Here is a 20,578-nt window from a genome sequence, read left to right on the forward strand (position 1 = left end):
AGTGTCCCAGTGTCAGAGGTGTGAGTCAGGGGGGCTGGGGAGATGGGATCCTTGGGAAGGCTGGGGGGAAAAGTGCCTGCATATCCCCTTCGCAGCCTGATCCTCTGTGCAGGCAAAGGCTGTGGGGACCATGACTGGTGCCTGGGGGTGGGATCTCGTTACCCTTCCTCTCCCCAGGACCTGAACATCCCCTTGAAAGCCTGGAGGCTTCAGCACTCGCTGCCCTCCAGCTGTTGTGCTCTGCCTGCAGGACTCTGATGACAACTCCCGTGTCTCCATCACCTTCTTCCGCCTGTTCCGGGTGATGCGGCTGGTGAAGCTGCTGAGCCGTGGGGAAGGTGTCAGGACCCTCCTGTGGACCTTCATCAAGTCCTTTCAGGTGTGTGAGGAGCAGTGCTCCCCTCTCAGACACGCCTGTGCCCGGGGCTGGCAGCAGTGGCTGATCCTCAGGCTGGCGGGGTGAGCAGCCCATCCTCACCAGGCACAGGAGGAAGGCTCCAGTGCTGGCAGGCAAGGTTCCAGGAAGGCTCCAGTCTGGGCTGGGGGTTTGTAGTTTGTGGGTGGGGTGTGGGGACTCCCTGGCTGACAGCACTGTGTGTCAGAGCTGGGCTGGGCACTGGCAGCACCTGCCCAGGCCCATCTGCCCTGGGCCCAGCAAGGCTGGGCTCTGCACCAGGTGGGTACCTCAGGGTGTGCTGCAGCATCAGCTCACAGCCCTGACGTGGGCAGCTCCCTCAGCCCTGGGGTGTGCTCAGGTGCCCCTTTGGGAGCTGGCATTAGCCTCCCATGTGTGAGAACCACAGGAGGGTGGTTGGAGCAGCAGGTGAGCTGTCCCTTCACCACATGGGGGCATGGATGCTGGCCTTGTGCAGCAGCTCCAGAGCCAACCCCCTGTGTCTGGCTTGCCTTGGTGCTGGGCTGGTGTCTCACACAAGCCATGTCCCTTTGACACAGGCTCTGCCATACGTGGCCCTGCTGATCGTGATGCTTTTCTTCATCTATGCTGTGATCGGGATGCAGGTGAGAGGGGAATTGGTCTTGAGCAGGTGCCTTGAGCCTGATAGTACTTGGGGAGGTGGGACAGGGAGGGACTGGGTCCTCTGCCAGGCCCTCTTTGGGACTTTGCACATGATAGGACCTGCACATGATGGTTTACCCTGGTCTGCAAGGATGCTTGCCACCCCAGCAGCCTCCCATCCCCGGGTGTAGCCATGGCAGCAAAGAGCACTTTGGGAGTCAATGGCACAACCTGGACACACAGGCACCAGTGCTTGTGCTGGTTCATGGGGCCTCCTTTCCTTGGCCCAGCTAAAGTGCAGTTGTAGTCAGTGTTGTTTTCAGCACAGGCAGGAATGTCCAAGTAGCTCCTGAGCCGCAGAGTGCCCACACCCTGGTCTCAGTCTCTGTTGTGGATGCCCAAAACCATGTAAAGAAAAGGAAAAGGAGCTCAGGGACCAGAGGTGCTCTGGAGGATGGTCAGTGCCTGAGAAAGGGTGCTGAGGACCTCACAATTGTGATTTACAGATGTTTGGGAAGATTGCCATGGTGGACGGGACACAGATCAACCGAAACAACAACTTCCAGACCTTTCCACAAGCTGTGCTGCTGCTCTTCAGGTCAGTCTTGTCTGTGAGCAGCTCCAGAAGCGAGCTGGGCTCTGAGCCATTGGGAACCCCCATTTTGGAGTGAGGGAGACCAGTGTTTCTGCAGCTGATTTCTTTTATGTCCCACAGAACGATCTCCTGCTGCAGTGGGAGCGTTTCAGAAGTTGTGGGTTTGCCTGGTGTGGCTGGGCTGCAGAAGAGAGTGGCATTTTTGGGGTTGCTGTTCTGAATATTCCCTTCCCAGGCCGGGTTTTAATTTGTGTATTGTGGGGAAATTCACAGGGAAGCAGGAGCTCAGCCCAAGGCTTTCCTTGACTGCAGACACTTCACTTTGAAGCTCTCAGTGGCCCCACAGCAGCAAGCCCAGAATCCTGACTGCTGCTTTCCCAGCAGCTCCCGTTCACCTGCACTCTGGGCTGGCCCCTGCCCTCCCCACATGCCCAGCTCGTGCCCAGGACAGGCAGGGACAGCAGGTATCCCCTGTCCCCAGGTGTGCCACCGGCGAGGCGTGGCAGGAGATCCTGCTGGACTGCAGCTACGGCCGGCGCTGCGACCCCGAGTCGGAGTACGCTGAGGGCGAGGAGTACACCTGTGGCACCGGCTTTGCCTACTTCTACTTCATCAGCTTCTACATGCTCTGTGCCTTCCTGGTATGCCAGCTCCCACGGGGCTCCCCTTAGCACCCTTGTCCTGCCTGGGCAGCCCCGGTGTTGTCAGCTGTGCATCTCATGGGGTGGGCCCACAGTACCCTCCTCCTGGGGGCATTATCCCCCAGCCCACCCACCCAGCCATGCTATAAACTGGCACTGCACTCCTGGGGGACCCAGGATCCCCCTCTAGTTCCTTCCCACAGCCTCGATGTGCTGCCATCCAGATGTGTCTGTGTTGACCTTTGCAAGGGTGGAGAGGGATGAGATGCCCTGTGCCTGCCCTTTCACATGACCTGCTTGAGCAGGAGGTCCCTCCCAGCATGGGAGACCCTCACCCCGCATCCCCTGATCCCAGAGGATCCCAAGCCCCTTCTACCTCTGAACACATCTGCCCATGTTTTCATGGTACCTGCGGACAGGTCTCTGCTCTAACTGGGTCCTTCCCACCCACTCCTCTGCCCTCAGATCATTAACCTCTTCGTGGCTGTCATCATGGACAACTTTGACTACCTGACCCGGGACTGGTCCATCCTTGGACCCCATCACCTGGACGAGTTCAAGAGGATCTGGGCTGAGTACGACCCCGAGGCCAAGTGAGTGCTGGGGGGTGAGTGGCACAGAGAGGGTGTTCCATGGAGAGGGCTGACCTGAGACATGCGTGGCAGGGTAAGCTGTGGCACTGCCTAGGAGTTAGATTCCAGCATCTCAGAGGTGGATGTGGACTTGCCAGAATATTCCAGGGCTGATACAAGGCATGAGGATATTCGGGAATATGACACTTTCAGTTCCCTCCTCATCCAGCTCTGGTGATGCTGCCAGCTCTTCCCATGCCACTGCACACCTTTACCTGCTGCCAGGTGCCATGGGGAGCAGCTGCTTTCCTCAAGAGGAACATATGGAAGTGTAGGGATTTGCCCACTGCAGGAGCACAGGGCAGACCCCAGGGATGAGCCCCCATAGCCCCTCCCCAGGCCACCATGGGTCTGCCACCTCCCTGCTGATGTGGTGGGTTTCCTCTGCAGGGGTAGAATCAAACACTTGGATGTGGTGACTCTGCTGAGGCGTATCCAACCTCCCCTGGGCTTTGGGAAGTTCTGCCCACACCGTGTAGCTTGTAAGGTAAGAGCCAAGGGAGTGACAGGGTGTGTGGGTACAGGGACACCTTCCCCAAGCTGTCCCTGTGTCCTCCCCAGGAGGCTGAGAATGACAGTCCAGGCAGTTTCCCAGGGCCATGGCTTGTACCCTGCTCTGGCCTCTCCTGTTTAATGGAGGGGGTTGTTTAAGGGGCAAGGATTGGTGCTGCTGATTGGTGCACAGAGCTGATATGGTTCAGGTTGCTGAAGATAAGGGCTTCCCTGTGCTCATCCCCCACCCCAAGAGGATGGCACGGGTGGGCACCTCAGCACAGGGGGACTCCCAAGCCACACTGCAGGACCCCACTCCTCAGCTGGTGCAGGGGTGCCTGAGCACGTGGCCATGTCAGCTGGGCTGTAGGAGCCTGTTCCCAAGGGCTGATGGCACTGAGGGAGCTGGAAACCCGACTCTGTTAGCAGGAATACACTTTTCCTGGCTTAGCTCATCCTGGAATCCAGGGCCTCACGTGTGACTTGCATGGGCAGGGCCTAGGCAGTGGTGCAATTCCTCCTGGGTTTTGGGCAAACACATCAGGAGATTTGATCCCCAGATCCCTCACAGCAGCCTGGAGCACGTTTGGAAGGGGGGAGCACAGTGCAGAATGACTCCTCTCTCCCTGAGAGCAGCTGGGGGAGCTCAGCCTAGAGAAGAGGGGGCTCAGAGTAGACCTGCTTGCTCCCTAAAACTCCCTGACAGATGGTTGAAGCCAGGTGGGAGTTGGTCTCTTCTCTCAAGTAACAAGACAAGAGGAAACACCCTCAAGTTGCACCATGAGAGGTTTAGGGAAAATTTTTTCACCTAAAGATGGTCAGGCCCTGGCACAGGCTGCCCAGGGGAATGATGAGTCACCTCTCTGGAGGGATTTAAAAGACACTTGAATTGGATGTGGCACTTGGGGACATGATTTAGTGGTGGTCTGGGCAGTGCTGGAGGAACGGTTGGACTTGGTCTTAAAGGTCTTTTCCAGCCTAAACAGTTCTATGATTCCATGATTTTCTCCCATGGCAGCCATGCCCCATGGCTTGGGTTGTTTCCCCTGTGGCTCTCCCTGACACTTGCTCTGGTTCAGCTGGCTTGGACAAGGGGTGCCACTGCCTCTGGCCCCTGTGCTGCCAGGGGTGGTGCAGAGCCCCTTGGCCTGGGCAGAGCAGGCAGGGCTGGGAGGGCCCCATGCCCTGAGCAGAGCCTCTGGCCAGGACAGGCAGCGTGTCTGGGGGGCTGCCAGCCTGCTCTGCCTGCCAGGGTCACAGCTGTTGGTTTGCTGTGCAGCGCCTGGTGTGCATGAACATGCCCCTGAACAGTGACGGCACCGTCACCTTCAACGCCACCCTCTTTGCACTGGTGAGGACAGCCCTCAAGATCAAGACAGAAGGTAGGTGGTGATCCTGTCTGCCTCTATAGCCTGCCAGGGGACCCTCCTTGTGCTGCTGGGTGCAGGTTACACCATTCCCCCACTGTCTGGGGATCTCAGGGCACTTGCCTGTGGGATCAGACCCTCTGGACAAACCCTCGGCTCCATGCTATTAATTCTCTCTTTGGACCAGAGCCCATGGTCCAGGCTCAGACCACAGCACTGCTCAGGCCGACCTGGAGGACGTTATTAGCTGCAGGCATAAGTGTTGCAGCCCTGAGGAGTCAACCAGTGCCACCAGTGCCACCCCGAACAGCTCGGGAGTGGGGCTGGCCCAGCTCCCATCCTTTGAATTTAGCTGTGCTGGGGAGGAGTTGCTTTCACCCTTCCTTGCTCAGCCCCTTCTGAGCCCTGCTGTGGGAAGGTGTCTCTCCAGCTTGTTTCCCAGCCTGTGGGCTGTGCCTGTCCCACAAGTGACTCTGGGCTGGGCTGGCTGAGGCAGCAGGTGAGACCAGGCAGTGCTGGCAGTGCCTTCCACAGTGCAATGCATCCCTTTGGCTGGGGTGGGAACACGGCAGTCTGGGAGGAGCACGGGAGATCTTGGAGCACACATGGAAGCAGACTGGGATTGCAGGAATGGTGAAGCCTGTGGGAGCACCAAAGGTCAAAATCTGCTGTTGAACATGAGAACAGAGACGGTGGCACTAATGCTTCACCTGTTGGCTGGGTCTGACTCACTCTATAGTTAAAGTATTTTGAGTAAAATCAAAGCCTTGTTCTTAAAAAGCTCATTTTTTTTGGCTGGGGACTCAGATGAACTGTCACACCCTGGAGGAGACTGGCCAGGTGTTCACATGCTTTGTCTTCACTCCTGTTCATTTCCCTGGGAATTAACTGCTCTGTCCTGCTGGCTTTTCTCACAGGTAACTTTGAACAGGCCAATGAGGAGCTCCGAGCTATTATCAAAAAAATCTGGAAGCGGACGAGTATGAAACTTTTGGACCAGGTCATCCCACCCATTGGAGGTATGTCAGCAGGTGGCACTTCCCAGAGGGACAGAGCGACTCCTGGTCAGGGTCTCACTGTTCTGACCACTTCAGACCTTGTGACAGGTGGCGTCATCCTGTTGGTTTCCTCCCTCCAGATGATGAGGTGACAGTGGGCAAATTCTACGCTACTTTCCTGATCCAAGAGCACTTCAGGAAGTTCATGAAGCGCCAGGAGGAGTATTATGGATACCGGCCCAAGAAGAACCCTGTGGAGATCCAGGTTGGTGTGTTGGTGGTGCCAGAGGGGTGACCCTTCCTGGAGGGGGGCAGAAAGTTCAGCAGGTCAGGGAAGAGGCTTCCCCCAGGCCAGGGAAGTCCAGAGTGACTCAGAGAGCTGCAGTGACACACAGGGACCCCTGTGCCTCAGGCTCTGGAAGTGAGGTGGCCCCAAGTAAACCAGCACTTTACTGGCCATGAGACCCCACTGCTGAGGGTGACTTTAGTGTCCAGAGTGCAGGTGACTTCAGAAGCAAAGGAGGGGTTTGACTCTCTGCCTCACTGATTCCCGTTGCTGGGAGGGCTTGGCAGGGTCTGGTGCCTCACCAAGTAGTTTTAAGACCTAGAAATTCCCACCACAGAGCAATGTCCATGCCAAATGCTGCTCATCCAGGCCCTTATCCACCTGCTCTGCTCCAGTCCCAGGGCCTTCTCCCTGCTCTCCCCCTAGCAGTGCCTGCTGTTCTCTGTGTCTCTCTGTACAGCAGCCCTGAGGGGTGCTGGGGGAGAATTTATGTGCCTGGCCAGAGCAGCTGGGATGTCCTCAGCCTCTCCTGATATTATAGGGAGGAAATCACCTGTAGAGATAAAAGACCAGGCCCCAAAGGTGCAAGGCAAGGAAAAGAGTCAAGTCCCAGATCAGGGACAGAGGCACAGCCACCCCTTGGGCATCACCAGCCCGACCCTCTGTCAGGCTGCCCTTGGCATTCCCTTTTGTGGCACTGTGTGAGCCCAGAAGCTGTGGGGCAGCTGTGGGACAGCATGAGGCCAGAAGCTGTTTCACCAAGCCTTCCTGTCCCCTCCAGGCTGGGCTGAGGAGTATTGAAGAAGAAGCTGCTCCTGAAATCCATCGGGCCATTTCTGGGGACCTGACTGCCGAGGAGGAGCTGGAAAGAGCCATGGTGGAGGCTGCCATGGAGGAAGGGATATACAGGGTGAGTGCCCTCAGGGCCACCCAGCTCTGAAGTGGTGGTGGTGGGTCAGCATGGCTACTAACACCGGGGGACAGTCCACAGAGCGTGGACCACAAGGATGGATCAGCACTTCTTCCCTTTCTGTGAGCATCAGGACATCCTGGTTGTGTGATCCTGGGCAAGCTGCTCTCTGCCTGGTTCACCTCTGTGAGAGGACCCTGCTCGTGTTCCTGGCAGGGGTGTGCTGCATTTGTCACCAGCTGGTTTGGAAGTTCTCTCTCATATAGTCTGCCAGGCTAAGGCAGGACACTGAGGTGTCACAGGAGCACATTCACTTCCCACACCCTGGGAAGCGTCTTGGAGACAGCCTGGGCAGCTGTGGGGTTGCAGGGTTGCACCCTCTTGCTGTATCCAAAGATACAGCTCAGGCTGTCCCACAGAGGTGACAGGATTTGTCGTGCTTAGGGCTGGCTCATGCCAGTGCTGCTGTATGGCCATCAACCCTCAGTGCCTCAATTTTTCCATCTGGGTTATAACTTTTGGAACTGTGTGGTCTCTGAGGCCTGAGCAGAGCGACTGCTGTTCCAGCGGGCACCTCCATGTGTCTGCTCCCATGGGAACGGCCCCAGAGCAGCCTGGAGCTCCAGGCCTCTCCTGATGCCCTCCCTGTTGGTTGCAGAGGACAGGTGGCTTGTTTGGCCAGGTTGACAGCTTCATGGAGCCCAGCAGCCCCCTGCAGCCCCAGGTGGCCAGCCAGAGGCCCCTGCAGTTCACCGAGGTGGGCAGTGAGGACCTCGACTCCCCCGTGTTCCTTGATGACTTCCCCCAGGAAGGCAACACCAACATCAACAACGCCAACAGCAGCGACTGGCTGGAGGGGTAAGGGCTGGTCAGCTGTGGTGGGCAGGCAAGGAGGACCAGAGCTGGCCATGCCAGTGGCTCCCCTGGGGCTGTCCTGCCAGCTGGCTGTACCCTGTCCTGCCCAGGGGCTCCTCATGGACAGGTAAGGGCTGGAGAAGTGGGGGAGGAGTTGAGCACTGGCTGTGGTAGGGGACACAGGAGCTTTGGGCAGCCCTTGGGGTGTGAGACGGGGACAAGACAAGGGGACAGGGAGAGCAGACACCCCATGCTGGTCCCTGGTCACCAGCCTGGCGCTCCCAGAGGTGTCCTCTGAACATGCAGGGTGGCTCCAGCACTCCCTACATGCCCTTCTTGTCCTTCCCATCACTCCTTCGTCTCAGTGCCATGAGGATGGAGGTGGACAGCAGGGCTCCAGGGATTGCAGGAACCATCCCTTCCCTTTTCTCTGCCAGTCTCTGAGTGCCAAGGCCAGGTTGGGGCCAGCAGCACTGCCTGGGCACGGGTAGAAGGGGCAAAGATCACCAATGTAAGAGGATGTACTTAGCCCTATTTCTTGGGGTCTCCACCCTGTTCATGTGTCCTAGGCATCCCTCCAGGTCTGTCCCCCCAGGGTGGAGGATGTGGGGAGGGCTGCACCCTTGGGTGGAGCTGGGCTTGGTGCATGGTCCCCACTCAGGCTGACCCACCTGCCTGTCCTTGCCAGGGTGGAGTATGAGGACGAGGTGCTGAGGAAAACGGTACCAGCAGCACCCCCGCGTCGGGCACGGGGTGAGTCTTGGCTTCGTTTCTCTTCTGGGGGATTGGGACCAGCCCAGGGGCCAGAGCAGGGGAAGGGTCTAATGTTTGGCAGGTGGGAGGAGGAAATGCAGACCCCAACAAGTTGGAGGTTTGCTGATGGCCCTGAGCACAGAAGGACCTGTCTGGAGACCCATCTCCTTCCTTCCACCCTTTGGGGTGAGGGAGCATGGAGACAGTGCCTCGGGTTGGGGGAGCACTGGCCACCCCCGGGCAACAGGGCCACAAGACCATGTTCATTTCCTCAAACAGGGAATTCTCCTTCCCAGCTGTGGGTGAGGAGCCAGCACAGGCAGGGGGCAGGCACTGGGACTTTGGGTGGTGCTGAACTCTAGTGAGCCCGTTCCCAGCTCTGCATGGTAGTGGTGTCCTTGCTCTTGTACCCATCTGACATCCCTACCTTTCCCTCCTGCAGAGCACAACCATCCCATACCCATGGAGAGGCTGAGCAGGAGGCGAAGGGCCACCTCTGGGGGTCCCTCATCGCTGGGGCCACTCCTTCTGCCCCAGCAGGTAAAAGGGGCAATGTATGTCCAGAGGCAGTGATGTGGAGCACGTGGGTGAACCTCCCATCCTGGGAAAGGCTGTCACAGCCACGCTGGGAAGGGCTCCTCATGTGAATCCAGCCTTGCTAGAGCTTTTCTTTTGGATCAGCCTGGGGATGGAGCTGGGCCCCAACTTCACTGCTGCAGCAGTCACTTGGGGCTCCTCCAAACTGGGACAGCTTGAAGCAGCATCCCTCTGGCTCCCCAGCTGCCTTCAGAGCCAGGGCAGGCTCTGAAGGGGTGCATCAGGTTTGCTCCCACACTCCCCTGGTTGCCCTTTGCTGGCCACAGTGCCTCATGCTTGGCTGGTGCCAGGGCAGGGGGTCAGGGATGGTTCCCAGCTCTCTCCCCACATGGCCCTGCTGGTCCCTTTGTTGGAGTGCCCTGGACACAGGAGCTCCAGCAGGGTGGCAGTGCCTGGCCAGGCACTGGACAGGGACAGGGGACAGAACCTGCAGCCCCCACACTATCACGGGAGAGATCTTCCCTGGGCAATGTCCCAGCCCAGGTTGCAGCTCTGTTCTCCTCTCACCCAGCTGCCCAGAGAGGATGGCACTGTGACAGGAACAGCATCCAACTCAGGGTTCCAGCAGGCAGAAAGTGGTGAGCCAAGCACATCCTCCACTCCAGCCATCACCTTCCTCATTCAGGAGGTAAGGCAAGGGCACAGTCTGGCAGAGGGAAGGGCAGGGATGGCAGGAATTCCAGGGATACCACGTTCAGGCCCTGATGGGAGGTTTGGGGGGCAAAGCTTAGCTCCAAGGGTGAGCAGCAGGTATGTGCCAGCACAGGGGGCAGCAGGGAGGAGGGGAGGGCAGGTGCTTGCAGTGGGGCACCTGCCCAGGCCGAGCACCCACAGGCTGTGACCTTGTCCTCTGCACAGGCTCTGATCTCTGGGGGCCTCCCGGGTCTGGCCCGTGACTCGTCGTTCGTAGCAGTGACCAGGGACGAGATGGCAGCCAGCAGCCAGCTGGGGATGGAGGAAGTGGAGAGAGCAGCCGTGGAGCTGCTGAAGGGAAGACAAACACTGCAGGGCACAAAAACTTGCTCTGCCCCCCCAGACACCTCAGCCATGTCATCAGCCAGCTCCCCAGGGCCCCGTGCAGCCCGGTCCCAAAAGACCTTCACTGCCCCCGTGCCCGTGAGCCACCTGCCAAAGTAGCCCAGCAGGCACAGTCCTGTCAGGGGCCCACAGGGGGGGCTGGGGCAGAGCTGCACTGCTCCCCTGCTCTGCCTGCAGTCCTGGGGGGCTCTGGCCAGCTGCAGGAGTATTTTTGGGACATCTCTAGGATGCTGGTGCAGGACAGGACAATGTTGTGCCAGCAGGCTCTTGCAAGAGCTGGACAGGTCATTAAAGTGTTCCTGCTGTGTGACCCTGTGGATCCAGTCCCCTCCTTCCTCTGCCCCCCTGCCCACACAGCCTGTGCCCAGAGCTGCTGGCTGCCCAGCCAGGGGACGGGGCTGCAAATGTGAGACCATGTTGAACCATTCACGTGGCAGCCTCCAGTCCAAGCTCTGGGGGTCTCCTGGTATCCCAGCAGCTGGACCCTGCAGCCTCCTGCCTGCAGCCGAGCCTGGCCTGTGAGCAGGGGATCTGTCACAGGCTGGGCAGCAAAATGGGGCCTGGGGGCTTCTTGGCTCCCTATCCCAGCTGGGTACGAAACAGGATGGGGCAGAGGCATGAGTGCATGTCCAAGCTGGGGCACCAGCCCTGGGGCTGGCCAAGAGGAGAGCTGCACATTGCAATGCCATTTCTGCCTCTCCTGCTGTCTCCAGGCACCACTCTTGGGGTTGGGCATCCATCACTCATCCTGGTGTGTGGGAACATCTCATTCATCCCATGACATCCCCACGGCTCAGCAGGGCACGGGCCAGGAGAGAGTGGGGGCACAGTGCCTGTTCCTGCCAGTGCTCCCAGTGCTGCCTGCTGAGCAGCAGCTGAGGTGGTTCCTCTCTGGGGCTGTGCAGGGGTTTGTGTTACAGACTGCAGTGCCCCCGTGGGGTCTGGGTGCTGAGCACTGGAGCAGCCCCATCTCCCAGCCCAGCTCTTTGCTGGGATCTGCCTCCTGAGGGCTCCCAGCCAAGCAGAACTGGGAACCGGGAGGGTTCTTCCTCACCTAATATATATTAAAATGCAGTGAGGGGATGAGTCCCGAGGGAGGAGCCGATCAATGAGCCGGCCTGCTCTCCAGCACGGCTTTTATTTGTTAACTCAATCAAGAGAACCGGCTGTCTCTGAGCTCCAGCTGCAGCTGAGCACCAGAGCCAGTCTGGTGCTGGGCCATGGCAGAGCAGCTTCCCCCTGTGCCATGCAGCCAGCAGGGATGGATGGTGAGGGCAGCTGCTGCATCCCTTCCTCTTGCTTCTTTGCCCTGGGGCAGGACCTACATGCCCTCACACTCACCCCCCTTCCTCCCCACATGCACACCTTGCTGAGGAAGGACAGTGTGGCTCTGGCAGCTGCTCTACCAGGGGATGTTACGGGTGACAAGATGAGTGGTCATGGTCTAGTGGGTTTAGGGAGGTGTGGGACTGCATGTTCCACTTGCCAAGACAGGTGGGTGCTCACCAGGGACTCTAAACATGAAGGGTGACACTGTGGTAGGGACACAGGGTGGTGGGGAGGCCTCTGCACCCTCTCCTAGGGTCTGGGGCTGCACAGGAGGTGTGTGTTTTTGGTGTGTCCTTTTTGAGTTGATTCTAGCTGAACAGATGTGATAGCACAGATGTGATTTGTGGCACAGCTGGCACGTGGGTGGGAGTAGGAAGAGAGGCACAGCAACATCCCGGCACAGTCACTGCCCCTCTCTGCCTGGAGCTTCAGTGGGGAAGAGTCCAGCCTCTGAAAAATCAGCAGCTCAGGGAGGGAAGTGCATCCTGGACCAGGTGTCCTTGCAAACATGGGACAAAGGAAGAGGAATACCAGCTCCTCACATCCTTGGAGGAGAACAGACAGGCCATGTCCTGCTCATCTCCATGCTGCTGTACCAGCATAATGTGCCCTGGAACTCACCCATCCCACCAGGTGCTGAGAAGCTTCCACAGGGTGCAGAGATGTCACCTTGGGAGCCTTGGAAGGAGCACAAGTGGACAGGGTGAAGGGACAATGCTGTTGAGGTGAAGGTACCCAGACCTCAGAGCATAGGGCAGGTGCTGGGCTCTGTCAGCCACCAGGATTGGCATGTCCTGGCTGTCCCTCTCCCAGGACACAGTCTGGATTCCTCAAAGGAAACCTCCATATGGCTCAGTTTGCCCTCGGGTTCCATTGCTATTTGCCCTGACATTGACACCAACCTGCAGAGCTGAGGGTCCCCTGTAGGTCTCTCACCTGCTGGGAGATGCTTTCTCTTGCTGAGCCAGGGCCTGGCCATGTCCCCAGGCAGTGTGTCCAACTGCAGTCAGCCCAAGCACAGTTAACACAACTCAGGGATGCCATAACAGGGACTCCTTGAGCTCCCCAGTGCTTGCCTGTGCCCAGTCCTGCTCCCTGATGGCCACTGTACATATCTCCCTCACCAGCCTCCTGAGACCAGCTCACAGGATGGAGCCAGTGGCCCTGTGGGCACTGTCCTCTGCTGCGTGGGTGTCCAGCTTGCAGTGTGATCCCCACAGCCTTGCAGTACAGACTGTGCATGCTGGAGAGCTGTATTGGCACCTGGGCACTGTGGCACTGTGCTGTCATGCCATCAGCCTCATCCCCTGTCCTCTTGGGATGGGCTCTCGCCACAGCCTTGGGCAGCCCCCAGGGTCACCAGCCCCCAGTCCCAGCGGGTCTGGCAAGAGCATCCAGCTCATCCCTGACCTGCTCTGGCTCCTGCTGCTCCACAACACCACAGAGCTCTGGGATGGGATCCAGTGGAGCCATGGAAGTGTCTGAGTGATGCCAACCATGTCGGAACATGCCATCCGGTGCAGCCCGGAACAGCCCTGGCACAGCCCCGACAAACCCCGGAACAGCCCAGAGCAGCCCCAGCCCTGCCCCGGTACAGCTCCGGTACCCGCGGAACAGCCCCCGTACAGCCCCGATAAATTCTGGAACAGCCCAGAGCAGCCCCAGTACTGCTCCCCTACAGCCCGGAGCAGCCCCGGTACAGCCCCAGTACAACCCCAGTACAGCTCTGGTACACCTGGAAAAACTCTGGTACAGCCCCGGTACAGCCGAACAGCCCCGGTACAGCTCCAGTGCAACCCCAGTAGAGCTCTGGTACACCCGGAAAAACCCTGGTACAGCCCCGGTACAGCCGAAGCAGCCCCTGCAGGCGGTAGCGATGACTGACGGGTGCGAGTGTGAGTGTACCAGACCGTGCGAGAGCGATGCGGTCGCGGCTCGGTCCGTGTGTCCCTGTGTCCCTGTGTCCCTGTGTCCCTGTGTCCGTGTGTCCGTGTGTCCGTGCGCGCTCACCGCCCGCCCGCGCGCTCGCGCCTCGGGTTCTCGGGGGCGTGGCCCCGGCGAGGCCCCGCCCCGCACCTGGCCCGGCCCCGCCCCCCCGCCCCGCGGATGCTCCCGGGTAGCGGCGGCGGCGGCGGGGCCATGGCGACCCCGGACAGCTGCGTCAAGGTGGCCGTGAGGTGAGCGGGGCTCGGCGCTGCCGGCGCGGGGCGGGCTGTGCGTCCCGGGGGTGGGCGCGGGGAGCTCGGCGCGCCCCGGGACCGATGCCCGGCCGGCGGGGCGGGCGCTACAGCCGCGGGTGCGAGACGGCGGTTGGCGGGTGCCCCTCCCGGGGCAGCGAGACCCCCTCCTCTCCCCCGAGCCGGGTTCTGCCGCATCCCGCGCTCCCCCCGCCGCTCTCTCTCCGCACCGTTTCGGGGTGTCTCCCCCCACCTCCCCACCGGCTCCCGCGTCGCGCAGCCCCGCGCTGCCCTCCGCCCCCCGCCATCCCCCGGCCCCTCCGCCGGCAGAGCCCCTGGCACCCAGCATGGGCAGCTCCCGGCTGCGGCGCGGGTGGGTTTGGATCCCCCCCCGAGGTGTCACCGGGATGCCGGGGGGTGGGGTGGGGGTCCCTGGGTGGTGGGGGAACGATGCGGCATTTCGGTGCCTTTGTGCTGGGAACAATGCGCCTCCAGACCCGCACCTCGCCGAGGGAGCTGCCGGCGGCCTCCGAACCCGCCGGGGCTCGGGGGGCATCGCCTTGGCCCTGCCTGGGCAGAGCGGGAGCACAAAAGATGCTGCTGGTGCAGCGGCAGTGATGGAGGGAGAGCGGGTGGGTGTGGGGCTGGGTGTGTGTTGTGCGTGCGGGTGTGCAGGCTGTGTGCGGGTGTACACGCGTGTGTGTGTGCACCGGGACACCTCCCAGCTCCCCCTGCCCCTCCAGCCTGCCCGCCCAGGGAGCAGCCGGAGGGGATTTTCTGCCGTGCTCCTCTGAGGAGCCGGGGGTTGAGGCCGGGCTGTGGCTGTGAAGGATGGGGGAGCTGCGGGAGGAGTGACGGCAGCCCCTGCTGCGTGTGCTGCTGGGGTGCCTGCGCAGGGGCAGGGTGGGCTGTGCCAAGACTGAGTGTCCGTGGCAGGACATTGACCCGGGAACCGAGTGATACCGGCGCTGGGGGTAGAGATTTCCTCCTGGCCAGACTATTCCCCTCTTCCCGCTGCATTTGTCTCGGGATGATGCCTTTTAACATCATGCGGGAGGTGGGGTGGGTGCCGCTCGGGATGGCGGCTGCGGGGTCGTTTCTGCTGGGCTCTCCTAATCCCTCAGGGGTCTGCCAAGCAGTGGGGTCCTAGGCTGGCTGGTGCTCGGGGAAAGGATTGCAGCCGGGAGGTGGTTGGGATATGCAGCATTGCAGTGGGGCTGGAGTGTCCATGGTGAGGAACCGGGGAGAGGAGAGAGGTCCAACCCTCTCCTGTCCCTTCCTTGAGGGAGTGAGCCAGCATCCCACTCAGTGAGCCGGTGGGAACCAGGCAGCTGGGGCGATGAGGTGGTGGAGGTGAGTTGGGAGGACAAAGGAGCAGAGCTGAGAGCGAGGAGGCTGCCAGACAAAGCCGGCAGGTCGCAGCGCCGTGCAGGAAGGTGGCTCCGAGGCTGGGCTGAGTGTGCAAGGGCCGAGATGCTCTCCCTGTGGACCACTCGCCTTTTCTGCCACACCAGCCCTGTGGGACTGGGGTTGGATCCTGTCCTGTGTTGGGCTGGGAGCAGAGTGAGATTTTCCTTTGTGAGAGCAGGTGACACCCTGCCAGCGGAGCAGCCAGGCTGGGGGAGTCTCCAAGACCCCCCACCCTTGGAGCAAACCTGCCCTAGATCTGCCTCCCTTGCCCATCGGAGCGTGGAGGGGATTGAATGCCTCTGGGGTGTGGCAGGACACGGATCAAAGCTCCCCTTTTGTCCCTTCATAATAACATGAATGGACCAGCTGAGCCATTTCTTCGGGGTCTGTGTGTCTGTGCTGCTGGTGGGAGTGAGGTGGGACCTGGGGAAGGGCCAGGGACACTGGGAGGTGATGGGGGTGTTGGAGGAAGGTACTGTGGGCTGATGGGGTCAAAAGACTGGGGCTGGTCCAGCTGATGTCAAGAGGTGCCACAGGCCACCAGGACCCATCTCTGTGGTCCCAGGGTGGAGAGCCCTCAGGGTGGGAGGAATGGGGACAGAGGAACAGGAGTACTGGAGCTGTGCACCCCAGTTCTTGCTGATTCTCTTGGCCTGGCAGGAGGAGGCAGGAGCGACGCTGTGGTGTTTCACTGTCGACCTCACAGGTTCCAATCTTACCCCTGAGACCCCCATCTACCTCTTTTGCACTGGGAGTCCAAAGAATCCGGTTTCTGAGCCCGGTATTGGAGTGCAGGGGCATTATTTAGGCTTTCTGTGTGCCAGGAGGGAAATGGCCAGTACCTGCAGCAGCACTCCTGTCAGCAGAGGGAAATGCAGGCCCAGCAGCTGCTCCTGGCCCAGGGGCTGATTTGTCCGTGTACCTTGTACCTGCAGCTCAGACCTGCACTGTCTGCAAGGGCAGGGCTGGGTCCTGCCCCGGCCGCCGCCTTCCCCGCCAGCAGGGTCTGCCTTCGCTTGCCCCTTAGCCTCGAGTCTGACTCGTGGCCCCATGGGCGCGGCTGAGCTTGCTAGGCTCCGCTGGACGCCGTGGGGAGGAGCCGCCGGGGCCGAGCTGCCGGCGGCGCTGGGGCTGGGGCTGGGGCTGGGGCTGGGGCTGGGGCTGGGGCTGGTGTCAGCAGGAAGCTGCCGCCTGCCGCGATGGTGCTGAGTGGGGGGGCCTGGGGACCCACACTCCTTAGGCAGCAGCTGCCGCTTCCTTCTGTAGGTGACCTTCAGAAGGGTGGCTGCGGTGCAGCCAGCGCAGCAGCTCCCCGCTCCTTGCCCTCTGTCTGGGAGCACAGCCTTGATTTGAGGCTTGTGCCAGGGATTTAAGGCCTGTGCCTTCAGGCTCAGCAGCCCCCCTCCCCGCAGCCCCCTCCAGGCTTGCAGTCAGGTGGTGGCAGCTCTGGGGACGGGACTCCCCGTGCCGGCTGCAGGAAGCGGAGCTCAGCCCCGTTGGGCGCACGAGCAGTTTTGCAGTGTCAGGAAGGGCTGATGGCACGTATTGACCCCAGAGGCCATTAAACTCCTTGGCTGGAGGCCTGAGCAGCCTGTCTGGCTGCAGAGCTGCTCCCTGAGGGCACCTCCAAACTGGCCAGCTCATCGGAGAGAGAGTGGCATCCCCTGTGCCAGAGCTGCCCGTGGCACTGAGCACGCGTGGCCGGCTGCGGAGACGCAGGAAACGGAGCTTGTGAAATTGGGGAAGGAAGTTGAGTCGGATTTCAAGTTTATTTAAACTCTGCAACCTCCAGGGCTCTGCTGCTCTCGGAGACCCTCCTGCTGCGATGCTTTGTGCTCCACAAGGGCAGTCCCGTGCTGGCTTCTGCCCCAGGGAGTGACCCCCAACTCCTCCTTGGGAAGGAGGGCTGGACAGACTCATGTGCCCATCACCGTGCACCCTGTGGGGGCCTTGGCTGAGGGACTGAGCTGGGAAAGGCCAGGTGGTGGGATCAACTGGGCTCTAGCCCTGCTAGAGTCCTGGCATCTCTGCCTGCCGGGATGCTTGCTGTGAATCCGAAGTCTCCAGCACCAGCTGGGGTCAGTCCCCGAGGAGGTGGATGTGTTGTAGCCCTTTCAAACCATCTCTTCTGTGACAGATTTGTGTCCAGCTGGAGAGGTGGTCTCAACCCAACTTGTGCCAGGCCAGTGTCCGTGCTGTCCAAGGGCTCTAGTGGGAGAGGTGGGGGTACAGCTTGGTACCTCCTGCCCACCTGCTGCAGGGAGAGATAAGGCAATCCCACCCCAAGGCATGTGATGTGCCAGGCTCCTGTGGGATGAGGCTAACAGCCCATCCTGGTGTGGGGCACAGCCCTAGGGTGCTCCCTCTCCCATCTGCAGGGGCTGGGAGCAGCCCTGATCCCAGGAAGGAAAGATCTCAGGAGGCTGCTTTATCCTGAGGGTACTGGACAGGCAGAGCATCCCCAGCCCCTTTCTTCATCCTTTGCCCCTAATGAGGGCAGCTCAGCCCTCGCAGCGGCCCTCCCCCCTCCCCCTTCCCCCCCTGCCATCCTGTGCCTGTTTTGCTGCAGGGCTGAGCCTTTGCTCTCACTGCTGCTCTTTGCTTTCACTTTGGGCGTTCTCAGCCTTCTGCAGCTCTGGGGGGAGGTGGTGCATGTTCTGGGGAGCGACAGGACCGTGTAGTGCCCTCCAGTCTGTAGGGTGGTGCTGGGGGCCGTGGCAGGCTCTCGGAGGGCAGTGCTGAGCCCAGGTGTGTGGGCACAAGGGGTTCTGTGCCTGGCTCCAGTCAGGCACTCGATGGCTTTTACAGCAGAAATGCTAGACAGGGGACAGAACCTTGCGAGGGGGGAGCAGGGCTGCACCCCGTGGTCCCACCAGATGTGCCATCGCTCGCAGCAAAGCAGCTTGAGGAGGGTTTTGGTGCCTGCACACATCACCCATTGGCAGGGGATTTAACTGAGTGCCATGGAGCCTCAGATCTTGGGAGGCCGGGGCTGGATTAGCCAGCTGCAACCTCAGCAGTGAAACTGGAGGCAGGAGAAAATTGCAGGAGATGAAGCCCCAAACAAAGCTGTCAGAAACATGGCTCCTGGCCCCAGGAGAGGGAAGGCGATACCCCCGTGGGCCTGGTGTGAACCAGCCCTGGCCTGTGGCTGTCCTGCTGTTCCTGCTGGCGGGGGGTTGGCCCTGGTGGTCCCACGGGGTTGTTTTCTGCTGGAGGCTGTCAAAACACTCCATGCTGCTGGTTAAACAGCCAGCAGATTTGGGATGTGGTGGATTGTGAGGGCAGCTGCTGCTGGAATCTGCTGCAGGAGATCATCGTGCCGGGAGTGACTGCACCCAGGACAGTTGCTGATGGGTTTTACTTTGGTTTGGTGGGAGGGAAGGGGACTGGCCTGCCTGCCACCCCTTCCCCCTCTGGGCAGAGCAGGAGCTGGTCCAGTGCTGCCCTGGCATGTCCCCATATCCCCACTGGCTCTGCATTGCTGTGTGTCTGGGGGCTGCCTCATCTTGCTTGGGATCTGCCCCTCTGCTCTTTCCGTGTGGATGCCACACAGTCATCCCCCCCATTTCCAAGTGAGGGTTCAGGGCTGAGCCCCATGTCTCGGGGAATCCCAGTGGAATCCCTTCCCCTGCTCTGCAGCTCCCTGGAGCCTGACATGGCAGGGAAGGTTTCTTGTCACAGTGTGCTGTAGTGGAGCCTGGCCCCAAGCTCCCCTGTCCCTCCATGCCATGGAACCGTGTGGGGCTGAGGCCATCTCTGCCCACCACCCATGCCTGGCTTTGTTTGGCAGAGTGGGATGTCTCCATGCCTGCTCTGGTCTGGGAGGGGAAAGGCTGGAGCTGAGCTCCTCCTCCTCGTCTTCCTTTGCCCTCCAGGCACTGAGTTCCCTGGCCCAACACTGCAGGGCTGGGAAGTGCAGCCTGGCCCCTCCTGTTGTGGGGTGATTTCTTAGTCCATGGTGCTGTGGTCTCTGCTCATCCATTATTTCAGGCTGAACCTGCCTGAGGGAGACATTAGGGCAAAACATTCCCTGTTCCCTGCCCAGCCAGAGGACCAGGTTTGCTCCTGGGTGCTTTGCAGCATCCCCCATCCTGCTGGCCAAGGGCTTGGCATTTATTTATTTTTTAGGGAGGGGCTGGAGAAGAACCTCTTCTGTGCCACCTGCTCCTCTGTCTTGTGGGCAAGTTGCTCTGATGTTCCCTGTGGGCTCTGGGTCTGCAGTATCTTCTGCCAGGATGGGGTTGTTGTTTTCCCAGTGGCAATTGGAGCGTGCCAGGAGGCTACCAGCATGCCAGCTCTAGGGAAGCCTTATCTCCTGTATGGGTGCACCAGTACTGGGGTGGAACTGGGGCATGGGGACCTCACAGGGACTCCTGGGAAAGGGAGGGAGCCTTTGGATGTGCTTCACTGGCTTGGGAGGAAGTGGGAGCCTCAACACTGGGGTGCAGAGCTGGGTGAGGGAGTCTGTCTGGCTGTCTCCATGGGACCCGTGACATTCCTGTGCCCCAAGGGTCAGGCTGATGGCCCATCAGGCCCGGGGTCTCCTGGTGAATGATGATTTCCTTTCCCTCTCTCTTAATTGCTGAAGCTGCTGCTAACCCCATGGGCTGTTCCTGCTGGAGGGAGTGGGGGCCCTGCTGGGGCACGTGTCACACTGTGTGTGCTGCCACACGTGTGCTTCCCCCCCTGCCCGGGCGGGGCACTGCCTGGGGTTTTGGGACACTGCAGCCCTTTACAAGTGACTGTCCTGGGTCTGTTGTTTGCAAACATCCTCGTGGTGTTCCCCTTGGTCAGGCCCCATATGGAGCCAATGGCGTGGCCAGTCGCTTATGGGGGATCTGGGGAGATCCCAAACTCGGTGTGTTCCTGCTCCCCTCTAGGCTGGGCAGAGCACAACCCTGTGCATCCCCCTGGGCCCTGCTGGTCTGTGCCCGCTGCCATGGGCAGGGTGTCCCCAGTGCTGGCCCTGTGCAGGCAGCACATCCCTCATCCCTGCCCTAGACAGGGTCTCAGCTCAGAGCAGATGGTGCAACTCAGCGCCACGTGCTCCTGCCAGAGCTAATGAGCAGCACATGGTGCCTGCCAGGGCCTGATTTAAAGGTTTCTCTAAGCCTGGGAAAATCTGGAGTGGGAGGATTAGGAGGAGCCCGTGGGGCTCTTGGGTCCAAGGTGGCGGGGTTTGCCCTGCAGGGGAGCAGGCTGGGTGGTATTGGGGCAGCTTCCTTGGGGGATGGATGTGGGGTGAAGGCATGTCCCCCCCGAGAGCTGTGCCCAGTGAGGCTCTGGGTGCACCCCAGCTCTGTGGGGTGTCCCCAGGCTACCCTGGAGCTCTGTCTTGCCCCAGTGCTGGTCCAGATGCACTGGCTGTGGCACCCTCTGCCTTGGCAGGGTTTGACTGGGGCACAGTGGCACAGGTGGCTCTGTGCTGTGCTCACTCCTGCTGGGAGGTGCCTGGCTATATCTCTTAATTGGAACGT

The 20,578-nt window shown here is 60.5% G+C and overlaps 2 protein-coding genes across 6 annotated transcripts in view; both read left to right on the top strand.

The window, feature by feature from the left end:
- Positions 1-10,492, top strand: part of CACNA1S (calcium voltage-gated channel subunit alpha1 S) — a 49,554-nt gene extending 39,062 nt beyond the window's left edge. For both annotated transcript variants that reach the window (XM_051771707.1, XM_051771705.1), the window contains exons 30-44: positions 251-379; positions 955-1,020; positions 1,525-1,616; positions 2,095-2,254; positions 2,720-2,847; positions 3,277-3,373; positions 4,658-4,760; positions 5,663-5,764; positions 5,884-6,008; positions 6,811-6,939; positions 7,598-7,797; positions 8,483-8,547; positions 8,990-9,087; positions 9,656-9,772; positions 10,003-10,492. In XM_051771707.1, coding sequence (XP_051627667.1) covers positions 251-379; positions 955-1,020; positions 1,525-1,616; positions 2,095-2,254; positions 2,720-2,847; positions 3,277-3,373; positions 4,658-4,760; positions 5,663-5,764; positions 5,884-6,008; positions 6,811-6,939; positions 7,598-7,797; positions 8,483-8,547; positions 8,990-9,087; positions 9,656-9,772; positions 10,003-10,281 — 1,890 coding nt within the window. In that variant the 3' untranslated portion in view covers positions 10,282-10,492. The remainder of the gene's footprint in view (positions 1-250; positions 380-954; positions 1,021-1,524; positions 1,617-2,094; positions 2,255-2,719; positions 2,848-3,276; positions 3,374-4,657; positions 4,761-5,662; positions 5,765-5,883; positions 6,009-6,810; positions 6,940-7,597; positions 7,798-8,482; positions 8,548-8,989; positions 9,088-9,655; positions 9,773-10,002) is intronic.
- Positions 10,493-13,599: 3,107 nt separating this feature from the next.
- The window catches only part of KIF21B (kinesin family member 21B), a 43,534-nt gene continuing 36,555 nt past the window's right edge, over positions 13,600-20,578 (top strand). For all 4 annotated transcript variants that reach the window (XM_051771710.1, XM_051771711.1, XM_051771708.1 and 1 more), the window contains exon 1: positions 13,600-13,688. In XM_051771710.1, coding sequence (XP_051627670.1) covers positions 13,618-13,688 — 71 coding nt within the window. In that variant the 5' untranslated portion in view covers positions 13,600-13,617. The remainder of the gene's footprint in view (positions 13,689-20,578) is intronic.

The sequence above is a fragment of the Manacus candei genome, unplaced genomic scaffold (assembly GCF_025592945.1).
Source record: "Manacus candei isolate 608988 ecotype Guabito, Panama unplaced genomic scaffold, ASM2559294v1 h1tg000139l, whole genome shotgun sequence".
Lineage (NCBI taxonomy): Eukaryota > Metazoa > Chordata > Aves > Passeriformes > Pipridae > Manacus > Manacus candei.